This window comes from Microtus ochrogaster, chromosome 5 (assembly GCF_000317375.1).
Source record: "Microtus ochrogaster isolate Prairie Vole_2 chromosome 5, MicOch1.0, whole genome shotgun sequence".
In the NCBI taxonomy this organism is placed as follows: Eukaryota; Metazoa; Chordata; class Mammalia; order Rodentia; family Cricetidae; genus Microtus; species Microtus ochrogaster.
Window position 1 is genome coordinate 56,335,576 of NC_022012.1, and position 13,119 is coordinate 56,348,694.

The 13,119-nt window shown below is 45.3% G+C and overlaps 1 protein-coding gene and 1 pseudogene across 1 annotated transcript in view; both read right to left on the reverse strand.

Annotated features, from left to right (window-relative positions):
* The window catches only part of Sh3bgrl2 (SH3 domain binding glutamate rich protein like 2), a 56,947-nt gene that overhangs the window by 13,718 nt on the left and 30,110 nt on the right, over positions 1 to 13,119 (reverse strand). Inside the window, exon 2 of the mRNA XM_005347559.3 lies at positions 11,136 to 11,321. Within this exon, the coding sequence (XP_005347616.1) occupies positions 11,136 to 11,321 (186 nt within the window). The remainder of the gene's footprint in view (positions 1 to 11,135; positions 11,322 to 13,119) is intronic.
* On the reverse strand, positions 2,897 to 10,303 carry LOC101995915 (annotated as a pseudogene).

Here is a 13,119-nt window from a genome sequence, read left to right on the forward strand (position 1 = left end):
GGGGGGGGGTGTCACTGGGTTCCTAAAAGGAAAAGTCAAAGACCAACAGCCAGAATCAGAGCTGGGAAGGTGCAGGCCACAGAAGAAAACCTTCATTCCATGTACTTCAAATCAATATCCCTGGAAAGATTTAAGATGCTGTATCCATAAAACAAGAACAAAACATTATTTTTAGAGGAGAAATGAAAACAACAGCAAAGGGATTCCTAGAAATTAAATCTGATCGCTAAATAAACAGAATGATGTAGAGCTGAAAAAATAATCCATTCAGCTAGTGACCTAGACAACACTCAAGAATGTCACTTGCATGCACAGTACAGCATCAAGATTGAGAGTAATTAGTAGTGAAAAAAAAAACGCAAACCACTGAACAAATAAAACAAATCCTGCAGGTGGACAGGCAAAGAATGAAAAGTCTAAGAAATAAGAAAACTTTTCCAAAGGAGGGGAACTGATTTTCACATTGAAAAGTCCTTCCAATTGCTGAGCACAAGGTTCTCAGGCAGCAGAGTCCAAAACTTAGGACCAAACAAACAAACAAACACCTCAAAGTCTTCCAGAGAGGTAGGCCAACCTAAGAATTGACGGCAGCACACACAAGTTCTTCCAACCAGAGCAAGAACACAGGAAATGAAGTCACCTGTCTTGGTAGGATATAACTTTAAATCTGTGGCCAATGAAATTATCCAGACATTATCCAGTAAGAATGAAAATTAATACAAACAATAACACGAAAAACTCAACAACAGTGGAATACTTTTGTAGACAGAAGTGTAAAGGGATAAAAAGAATTAGTACATTCTTTGCATCTTCGCCAAAGAAGTGGGAGTGGGAGAGAGTGAGTGTTCAACATTCTTATGAGAATCCCTTGATGCTGGCATTTGCACCATTCTCTTTAAACTGATGGGACTTAGTAAGATAAGATTATCTTACTGGCTGGCCACACTGCTAAAGAGCTCTGCAAACAGTATTTACAGAATTACACGAATATAAGCAGAAATTACACGTTTATGCAGGAGTTACAGCTGCAGAAGAGCAGGTAACGAGCTTCAGCAGCGTCGAGTGTAAACGTGTATTCATGTATCAAAACCGAGAAGCAATGAGAAACTGTAAGGAAGCCAGTTTCCCTTTATCTTTCAGAGAAAAAGTAAACACTGTCCAAGATGAGTAAAGCAGAAAGCAAGGAGGCAAAGCTCCGTGCGAAGGTGGCATCTGGGCGCAGGCCTGGAGGGAGCATATGAAGGACGGTGGGGCAGGGCAGGAACTTCCACGCCCCATCCTCCAGAAACCAGCTTTGATCTCTCAATGCTGATATTAATGTGCCCTTCTTGTCCACACGGTTTTACTTTCTTCATTGCCTTTAGTTGCAAATGGCTCAGAAGAGTAATGTAAACAGAAAGGAAACCACCCGTCTGGACATGACTTCCGACAACTGCAACAAGGGTGGCCTCAAACCCCCAGGCTGAAGGCTCTCAGCATTCACAGCGCGATTCTTCATCTTCATGACGGTCACATCCCAGGGACGCATCCCTGTACAGTTCGGAGGCAAACATCTCAGTGAGGTGAAAATGGGAGATTAAACATTTATAGACAGCAAAATAAAAACCATGGTTAGGAGAGTGAAAGCTGCAAAGAATACCAACGCTGGCTGCTGAGCAGTGGGCGGCGAGAACCAAATCACACGCCCCTCCCTCACTGCTCCCCACTAAACCTGGAAGGGTGCCTGCCACATAATACCGTGTGCGGCCCAGCAGCTGACGAAGAAAACTCTCCTTGATTAGATAACTGGTCTTTCGCACAGATGGTGCTGACACACGACAGAATTTTAAATTAATATGAAATTTCCCAGGAAAATATGTGTGGGATAGATGAGCGTCTAATGGTGGCAATTTTAGCAGATTTCACCATAAAGGTTTACAGGCAGGCTAGGTAAACTTGCTTGTCGTGCATTTGGCTTTGCGCTTTATAAAACGGAAATGCAGCCCAGTCTTGCAGCAATACTGTTCTTGAATATTGTACAGTTGCAGACACAGGTGAGCTCTGCTGCAGTCAGTGCAGGCTCACCTCCTTCTACAGGAGAGAAAAGGGAGGGGAGGGATAGCACCACACCCCCTGCTGGACAGTTACACTTTCTGTTCCTCCAGAAAAACAGCCAAGCCAGGCTCAAGCAATCTCAGGAATAGTCACCTGGCCTCAATCCCCAGGGCACTATGTGGGAAGGAAGCCACAGCGGGTCCCAAGTCACTCCTGAACAAACTGGGAAATACCTTATAGTCTCTGATTGGTTAGTAACGGACCCAATACTTAGGCACACATTTGATATTATAAATATCATCTAAAAGAGTGTTTAAAAACTCAACAATTTTTAAACATTAATAACCTTTAAATTGGTTGGGCGGTGGTGGTGCACACCTTTAATCCCACCACTGGGGAGGTAGAGGCAGGCAGATCTCTGTGAGTTCAAGGCCAGCCTGATCTAGCTAGTTCCAGGAGAGGCTCCAAAGCTACAGAGAAAACCTGCCTCAAACAAACAAAAAATAATAATAATAATAACCTTTAAACTGTCTAATGGGAAAGGCCAGTTTGTCTTTCATTTAAGAAAACCTCCAAATGCATCTCAGGTAGGCTGCCCTGTGTTGTTAAGACCTGACATGAATAAAGGATTTTATTCTTGAGTAATTAGCAGTATTTTTTTTAACTGCTCAGAAATGTTTATTCTCTAATAGGGTGACACTTTCCCCTTCCCAAGCTGCTGCCCTTCCCATTCAGGGTTTCTCTGAGTTCAGTATCATCTATCCTGTTACAGGGGGAAGGACCTCTTCTTTCTGGGGGTTTTGGGGGGGGGGTTGTTGGTCTTTGTTGTCAGGGAACAAGGTGGGGAGGGACACTGGCTGTCAGCACTTAGAGCTCCATGATGTCCCCAGCTGGGGATGCAGGGTAGAAGGGACTGGGGGTATCCCCCAGCCTCAGTAGCCTGAGGGCCTCAGGGATCAGGCTCCCAGGATAGCGCCACAGAAGCAGCTCTGGGCAAGAGCTCCTGAGTGGTGGCAGGACCTGGGGGAAAGTCACAGGGGGACTGCAGTAGGGGTGGTCATTATGTAGGCTGAGTCGAGAGAAGTGGGTGGCCATGTTCTCCTCAGAAAGAAACTGCTTGTGCAAGGGCTCCCTAGCGTCCAGGCCGCGAGCTACCCCAGTGGTGGCCCGTGGGTCCCGACTTGGGGGGCCTCGCTCTAATTAGCAGTATTTTGCACTCACTCCATAGCCCCACTGTCAACCAATGCCTGACTGAGCAGCCGCATCTACAGCCAGACTTTCACAAACACGTCTTGACTATTTAATGATATGTGTTTTATTCCTTCATGGTTAGTCCACAAACTGATTACTGTGATTTAAATCCTATACAAATTTATAAGTGCTAGTTTTTTAAAAAGAGAAAACTAAAAATGAATTCAGAAAAGTCACATGACACAAAATCATCACAAAAAGGTCAGCTGCATTTGTGCACACTGGCATTTAGCTGCATTTGCACACACTGGCATGCATTTGCACACACTGGCAGTCAGCTGCATCTGCACACACTGGCAGTCAGCTGCATCTGCACACACTGGCTGTCAGCAGCATTTGTATGCAGGAGTCAGCTGCATTTGCACACACTGGCAGTCAGCTGCACCTGCACACAATGGCAGTCATCTGCATTTGCACACACTGGTAGTCAGCTGCATTTGTACACAGGAGTCAGCTGCATCTGTACAAACTGGCAGTCACCTGCATTTGCACACACTGGTAGCCAGCTGCATTTGTACGCAGGAGTCAGCTTCATTTCTACACAGCAAAAATGGAAGGCTGGGAACAGCCTCAGAAGAATACAGTGTTTCTAACACACCTAGCATGAAAGATGAAGACTTGGACATATAACATGTGATGAAAGTAACAGAATAACGTAAATCCTGTGTTCACAGACTGGAATACTTAATTTTGTTAAGGTGTGACTACTACCCATTACAAGCTGCCAATGGAGTAAAATCCCTACCCAAATCCCAAGAGTAGTTTTTTTCCCTACCCAAATCCCAAGAGTAGTTTTTTTCCCTCCCTAGAAATGGGGGGAGCCCCTAAAATCACAAGGAATGTAAAATAAAGCTCAAACAGCCAACACATTAGAAAAAGATACTTCCTGAACAAACTATTTGCAAAGCTATGGTAATCAAGATAGTACGATATTGGTGGAAACAAAAAGCAACCATAAATATATGCTCTAATGATAGACACATGCCTGCCACTCAGTAGGGAAAGAGTAGGTGTCCTTGTGCAACAAAAATACAATTAGACTGTTAGAAAATATTATTTTTAGGTGTGCGACTTTTGTTTATGTTGCATTTGATTAACTGTGAAGCTGTGTTACTGTGCCTGTCTAAAATACCTGATTGGTCTAATAAAGAGCTGAACGGCTAATAGTGAGGCAGGAACAAGAATAGGAGGGGCTGGCAGGCAGAGAGGATAAATAGAAGGAGAAAGGAGGAAGAAGAGGAGCAAGAGAACAAGGAGAGGAGGACATCAGGGGCCAGCCACCCAGCTACGCAGCAAGTCACAGAGAAGGAAGAAGTAAAGGTAGACAGAAATCTAATCTACAAAGACAGAAGCCCTCAGGCAAAAGGTGGTTGGGATAATTTAAACTAAGAAAAGCTGGCAAGAAACAAGCCAAGCTAAGGCCAGGCATTCATAAGTAAGAATAAACCTTTGTGTATGATTTACTTGGGAGCTGGGTGGCAGGCCGCTCAAAAAGCCAAAAGAATAAAACCTTACACAACATTAAACCCCAACCTTCCAGTACAAACAAATAATAGCCTAGAACATTAAAGGCCTAAGTTAACCTATGACCCAAAACTTTATGGCCACTGTAAAAAAAAAGCCCAGGGATACACATGTACAGGTGACAGATTAAAAAAAAACAGCCGATTGGTACATTAAACAGGAAAACTTTCACTCATCGAAGAGCACAATCAACAACGAGAAAAGGCAAAACAAAAACAAAAACAAACAAAACAAAACAAAAAAAAAAAAAAAAAAAAAAAGAAACACCAGCAGATCAGGAACTCCTGAAGGATCATGATCCAGAATACACAAAGACCTCCACCAAGTCAGCAGCAAAATCTGGTGATGACTGAAAGATAAAGGCACTGACTGAACAGACATCCCTCAAAAGAGAATCTGCGAATAGAGAACATGGACAAATTCTTCATCAGTTATGCAAATTAAATCCACAGTGAATATTCACAATTTAAACACACACACTAACAATGAGACACATTGGTAAGAATATAAAAAAAGCTGGAAATTCCTGGCACTGCTGGTGTAACAGGTATGGAAAGGGGTTCTCTGGCTTTTCCCCAAAATAAACAAACAAACAAGCAAACAAGCAAGCAAATCCATCCAAAGCTACCACATAATCTAGCAACCCCACTTCCAGTTACAGACCAAAGCAGCTGAACGCAGAATCTGAAAAGGATATTTTCACAGTAGCACTATCAAAACGGCACAGGAGATGGCTGGGGGGAGGGGGAAGGGTAATGGCTTAGAGGTTGGAAGCACCGACTGTTCCTCCAGAGGACTGGGGTTCAAGTCTCCGCACCCACATAACAGCTAATAACTGCTTGTAACTCCAAGATCTGACACCCTCACACACACACATGCATGCAGGCAAAATACCAATGCACATAAAGTAAAAATAAATAACATTTTTTAAATGGCACACGAGTAGAAGCAACCCAAAGACTACTGATGGATGAACGAGTAAACAAGATGTGGGACAGACACACAATGCTGTGCAGCCTTTAGACAGAACAGCACGACGCAGATGAACCCTGAGGGTCTGACACCAAGGGAAGGAAGCTTTCTAACAGTCAGACTCACAGATACAGAAGAATGGCAGACGAAGAGGAGTTGCTGCCCAGCAGATTTAAAATTCCAATTCTGCCAGACACTATATCCCAGCATCCAGCTCGCAGCAATGTGAGTAAATTCAATAGTGAACTGCACACATTAAGGTGGCCGAGTTCACACACACACACACACACACACACACACACACACACACGTTTTAACAAGAAATAAACACGTGATGTCCTGAATCATCTGTGTGCTAACGGGAGGAAGGAGATAACCGGAGGGGGGAGGGTTTTCTTCTGTGGAGAGGCATGCTCATTTTTACTGCATTCCACACAAGTCAGTTCAAAAGAGGAAAAGGCTTAAAACCTCTACACCTTCCAGAATTCAAATCAGACATTAAAACATATCAGAAGAGGTCGAGAGCTCTAGGAGGGCCAGGTCCCATGACCAGACTTCTCCTTGCAGTGAGATGCAGCTCAGTGAACCAGCAGGCTAGTTAACAGCTGCACCAGTTTGGAGTCTTGGTTGCCAATACTTGACAAGGATGCTGGCTGTTGGGAGGAATGTATGGAGGTGTAACACAAGCTGAGAAAAAAAAAATCATCATAGCTGGAGAAACAGTTTTAAACTAGAAGGAATTCTTGTTGCCTCAGAAGGCAAGAACATCTTGGGCCACACCACAAGGTCAGTTATAAAAGCCCCAGCTAAGCCAGGTCCAAATCCCTCCTGGACAGGCACTACTGTAATGAGCCTTCAACAGTTCCCATGTTTCTCCATCATTCCCCCAATTCAAGGGAGGAAGTGAGTGTCTTGGGAGCTATTCAAGCAGTTGGGAATTCCCAGGAGACAGGCCATCCACATCCTAACAGAGAGGAGACCCGTGCCCACACTGGTTACCAAGGAGCTTAGCAGGTACTTACCCTAGGCTTTATCCAGCTTAAAACTAAGTAGGACATTTCCAGGCAATCTTGGGTATAGCAGACTCTGCAGACTGTTGAGATCCTGTCACTTTCCATACAACATTGCCCACAAGTTAGCCAACCAGATCAGACCCTCATAAACCACCACTGGGATTTAAGGTGCACGAAAGAAGGTAGAGGGATGAAGCCCACTGCCAGCTGCATCGCTGATGCTCTGTGAAGGTCATATTATTTGACCTTGATAAGAGAAGCCATCGTCTTTACTGGTCCTGACCCCTAGCAATCATATGACAGGACACCAGGCAGCAGTTGCTGCCACTTCTTCCTGGGACCTTGGCTGCTGAAGCAGAGGAGCAGCCATTGATCTGGCACAGTTCAATCAATATGAAAGCCAGCTCCCGCAGGGTCTACCCAAAGAAGTCCCATACACTCTGTGGAGCAAAGGCTTAGATGTCGGAAAGAGGTAAGAAGAAGGACAAAGTTAGCCTTATTTTACAGCATCAGAGTCTTTATCCACCCGGCACAAACCCCCGTTCTAAACCCTATGCAGACTGTTGTGCCACAGCAGTAGTAACTGTCATCTGCCTCTTTTCGCTCCAAAGGTCAACAAAACAAGGAGCTGAAAACCAGAAACAGTGGTTCATTTCTGACACGACTCTAAGCATCAATAGCAAAAGCCTACACACAGGCAGGCGACGAATGGGGAGATGGAGATGGCAGAGAACAGTGACGGTCACAGTGCAACAGCAGCACCAGCAGAAGCCAAAACATTCAGGCCACACTCAGTGGATACTCTGGCTACAGTGAGGGGCCTGGGCAGTGGAGATGGAGGACTACATAAACAGCAGTTCGGTTCCCACGGTGCCTCCTCCTCTAAGGCGTCAGACGGTATAATGAACAGTCATGTCTTCTAGAAGCAAAAGCTTTACAACTGTCAATCACAGACCCCCGAAATGCAAGGCCCTCAGCCCAATCCAAGTACCAAGACAGAGAGAGAGAGAGGGGAAAAGGAAAAGGAGGAGAAAGAGAAAGAAGAAAAAGAGGGAGATTGGAAAGGAGGAGAAAGGGGAAGTGGGAAGAAAAAGAGGAAGGAGGGAGTGGGGAGCAGCAAGGGGGAGGGGAGAGGAGGGGGAGGGGGAGAGGAGAGCAGTGTAGACGAGGACCAGAGCCTGCTACAGAAGACAACCAATGTCAATGAATTACACTGAGGACACTCACTGAGTTATGGCCTTGCATTCATATCATAAAATTTAACACTTAAAGGGGGGAAACAATAAGAAAAGGGGTGTATGTGAAAAAAATATACCCTAAGGAGATTAAGATATAAATTAAAGAAATCTCCTCCAGAAAACAAAAAGTCAAAGACAATAGAAGGAAAAGATAAAAAAATATTACAAAACCAATCTTAAAAGCCCAGTGCCCAAGTGAATGGGCACTCAGGAAAACAAGAGCAAGGAGAAAGTTTTCAAGGAAATACTAGAAGAGTATATGAGGCACGCTTAACAATTTCTTGAGCACTCAGCAGTGAACTCCAGAAAATACTTCACTCACTGGTGATTCACCAAGCAACTTAGAATGTACATGTGTGCACCAAACCTTCAAATTCGGCAACAGCAGCAACTGACAAACACCCACGGAACCCCAGTAATGACACTTGACACCTGAGTTACGTCCCCAGAAATCAGATGATAATGATGCAACAGTCCTAGAATTCTATGCCTAGAAATGACTCCACAAAAAAAAAAAACAAACAAACAAAACAAAGGCCTTTTTATAGCAGCAACGTCCCAGGGAAAGACAGCCACTGGCTATTGTGCTGGGCATTCTGACACACTATTTTACTGGGCTGGTGCAAAAATCCCTGCAGTTTTTGCATTGCTGCAATTTGTCATTTGATACTGAAATACATTTTTTTTGAAATACATTCTTAAATAAATATGGTTATGTTATACGTAACCTTAATGCCCATGTATCTCTTCCTCCTTTTTGCTAATGATTTATTACCAGACACCTATTTTATATGTATTATATAGATGAAAAGCAAATTCAGGCGATTTCTTGAGTTCAGAATGGCTGGTTAAGGAGTGGAGACAACCCCAACACAACAAACACATTTGTCCAGGAACTGCTAACGAACAGGCAGTTGGGTGATGTTTCAATCAGTTGTGCAAAGGGGGCCAGAGCTCCAAGATGAGGAGCACAGTGGTGATCACGGGGGTTGACAATGACCAGTTGAGAGCGACTGCTAAAGCCAATCCTCTTTGGCACTGAAGCAAACAGGAAAGGTGAAAAGCTTGCCAAGTGGGTGCCTTGCCAAGTGACCAAAACAAGAAAAAGAAAAACGAACCATTTCGATCCATTGCCCTCTTCGTCTGTGGAATAAGAACGAAGCATTTCTCAGCCGGATTGTGACGTGCGATGAAAAGTGGACTGCTCATGACAACTGTGACGGCCAGCTTAGCATCTGCACCGAAAATCTCTAAAGCATGTTCCCGTGGCCATGCTGACAGCAGAAGAGAAGGGCCACGGCCACTGTTCCGTGGTCTCTGCCCATCTGATGCACTACCGTGGAATAGAGTGGGACCTTCCCACCTGAAAGATAGCTCCGCAAACAGATGAGATGTTCACCGAGCTGCAGCCCTCCCTGCACTGCCCCCAGGAAGGACTCAACTCCCCACAGCGATCCCTGCCACCTGTCCCACGGCAGTGCTGCACAACTGAAGGGGCTGTGAAGATTTGCCTCATCCGTCACATTGACTTCATTCCCCCCAGCCAAGCATCACGTCACGGGTCCTGACAACTTATCACAGAGAAACACTTCGGGGGTAGCAGGATAAGGAAAGTTTTCTGAAAACTCGATGAATCCCAAGGCACAGATTTTTACACTACAAGAGGAGGCAACCATTTCTTATTGGCAAAAAATGAGTCAATTAAATGGCTTTTATTATGATTAATAAAGATGTACTTGAGTCTACTCACACTGACTGAAAATTCACATCCTAACCTGAAATCCCTTTTGGGCTAACTCAATCCTTGCAGCTTTATTCTGGGCTGCAGTTGACAAGGCTTTCAATAGTCCCTCAGCTTAGTCAGGAAGCCAAACGGAGCCTAGGCGCCGGCCATCATGCTGTACTCACCCTTTGTTTCTATCGTTTCTCCACTAAAGTACAAACTCCTGATGTTATAGTAGAATCTCCCAGACTTTATCTTTATGTGATAACTTATTTAAGAGGAGCTTTGAAAGCAATCATGAGCCTGCTCAAAGAGCGGACAAGTACAGCTGGTGTGTAGCTCTGTGGTAGTGAGCCTGCAGATGAGGGGGCGACTCCTGGGGCTGAGCCTGGAAAGCTGGGAACGGGAACACACCTGCAATCCCAGCACCTGGGTGGATGCGATCAGGAGTCTGTACATAATGAGTTTAAGGACCAGGACACTGAGGCTTAAGGCAATAAAAAACCTTCCGCGGGTGCCATGGACAACACCGGGCAGACGAGCGTCATGGGTGCAGACTCAGCTCACCACACTACTGAGCTGGCTATGCACGGGTGTCTTGAAGCCTTATGTTCTGATTTCCCACTCTCTTCCCTGACTCTACAGCCACCAACATACCGTTACTCCTTTCTCCACCCTAATGACAACCCAGCCGCTTAAGGGCACCTGCAACACCCCGGCACCATAGCTCCTTTAAAAAAATGCACTCCTGAAATAAACACATGTGGGCGGAGTTGAAAACCATGGTAAAAAGCAAACCCCAGTTTACCCAGCAGGAAGAGGTTTCTCCGATTTTTGTCTTAGCCTAAGAAATAAGCTAAGTGGGTAACTAGACAAAACTGACTTTGCTTTCTCATATACTACCCAGCAGGAAGGCACCAAAACAGATCTTAAATATTCACAGTAATCCCTCTGTTGATAATCTTTTTGAATATGAACTCTGTTTTCTAATCAGCTACCCATGGGGAATAATGATTCAAGAATAATTACCTCTTCAATCTGGGCCAAAAATGTTTTAATGAAGAGACAGGCTTGAAAAGCCAGATCACAGTAAACACACACTCTCCACTTTCCTCCCAGAGCAAAGAAAGGGACAGGGTGGATGACTGCCAGCCACCCTTGAACTCTGTTACCAGCCACACAACTCTCCAGCATCCCTCCCCCAACCCCAGTCTGTGCTGCAGAATTCCAAACTGTGCTGAGCTTCCCCCTCTGCTAGGCCCAGGACCCTGAGCGGGTGCTACCTGAAGTCACTGCTTTACTGTAAAGGATCCGAACACATTCCCGGTGTCATGCTATGGTAACCAAGAGACACAGTGTGGGAACAATCCAGCCACTTACTCCACAGTATCGGTCGCCGTTAAATATCTGAGGTGGCAGAGGGTTGCCCTGCGCAGGCTTCTTCTCAGGGGGAATGTTTTTGTACATCCACTGCCTCTGTTCTTCCGACATGGTGATGTCCACCTCCTCGAACTCTATCTTGTTGGCTTCCAGAAATCTAACCACATCCTGCTGCTTCTTCTTGATCTAGAGAAGAGATAAAGAGAAATGCTTACCTGATGCAGTAAGCATGCATTTGCAGACTAAACTATCCTAGACTTCCCATAGTCAGAGGGCATGTGCACAGCTGCCCTCGCTGCATCTCTAGACCAGGACTGAGCCAGCAGGGGTTTCTCCACCCAGACATCCCAGACGGCTGACACTCATAGTTATGACTGAAGGATAGAGAATGGGGTGGCAGGTGTGATGAGACACCCACTTAAGCTCTCAGCAGGCCATGGCCACTCCTCATCCCCCACCATGCTAGAAGCGGACATTCACAACCAGCCAAGTTCCCTCTACTCAGGACCATTAGTAAGCCATGTATATCCCATCTGAGATGGACACTTTGGTGTCCACCGAGAGCAGCATTTTCATTTCTCTCAGATCTTTCACAGCTATAATCTCGAATGGGAAATAATCTCCCATCGGTTTGGTTTGCAAGAGGAAACGCTGCTCCTCACTTCTAGGTGAGACTAAACCATAAGCATCTCTCAGTCTTAACCCTTTTGATTCCTCAAGGTTCCCTCTCCAGTCACCAGGGGTCAGGTGTGCTCCTCAGCAGCTTCAGGGGCACCAGAGGTTAGGGACCCTCTCAACAAAATGGTAAGGATCCACTATGCCAGTATTCACTGTCTTCAACACAGCATGTTAAACATAAAATGTGGTTGCCTTTTCTAAGTGACTGGAGAAGGTGCATCTCTTAAAATGTAAGGAATGAGCAGCCCAAAGTGTGAAGAATGAACCCTCACACAGATTTCCACCCCCTCCGTCCCCCAAACACCCCTTGGAAAGCACGTGACCCCGAGGTTGGAAATCTGTAACAGGCTGTACGCAAACAGCTCGCTACTGGTCCACAAGTGTGAACAGGATGGCGAGGGGGTACAGACACAGAAAATCCTGGCAAACGGCACATCACTAGGCTGGGGTGCGCGGATTCGGGAACTACTGTGTGGTGTTATAAATCCAAAAGACAATGGCTTCCCAGTTTCTTCACAGGCGCCATCTTGTGTTTCTGAGAAGGGAAACTGTCTTCCCTCACATCGGATACATCATCCTGGAAATGTGTTTGCACTGGTTTGCTACTTCAACTTGAGGGGAGACTACTCATTCTGCTTGAAAACAAGATGATTGTATTGCGTTGTCTTCCAGTTAAGAGCAGTTCCCCACTGTGCAGTCAAGGTCTGACAGCTGATGTGTATTCTACTAAAACACCCGGAGCCATCCTCCTGCCTCATACCCTTCTCGTGGGACCCGCTCTCTGCCCTGAGGGACCACACACACTTCTGGGCAGGTGATGTGGGAGTGATTTCTTATTAATAAAGAAACTGCCTAGACCCATTTGATAGGCCAACCCTTAGGTAGGCGGAGAAAACAGAACAGAATGCTTGGAGTAAGAAGCTGAGTCAGGGAGTCGCCATGATTTTCCCACTCCAGACAGACACAGGTTAAGATCTTTCCTGGTAAGCCAGCTTGTGGGCTAAAACAGATTATTAGAAATGGGCCGAGAAAAGGCTAGATATAATGGGCCAAGCGGTGTTTAAAAGAATACAGTTTCCGTGTAATTATTTCGGGGCATAAGCTTAAGCTAGCTGTGTAGGCAGCTGGGTGCCTGGGTTATTGTAATTTTTACTTGATAACTGTTTTGTTATATGTAATTTTGCTATGTTAAAGTTAAAGCCTTCCTTTTTTGTTTTAACAGAAAAAGGGGAAGTGATGGAGGAAGGTCATTGGTTAATTAAATAAAGAAGCTGCTTGCCCTGATAGGTTAAAACATAAGGTGGGG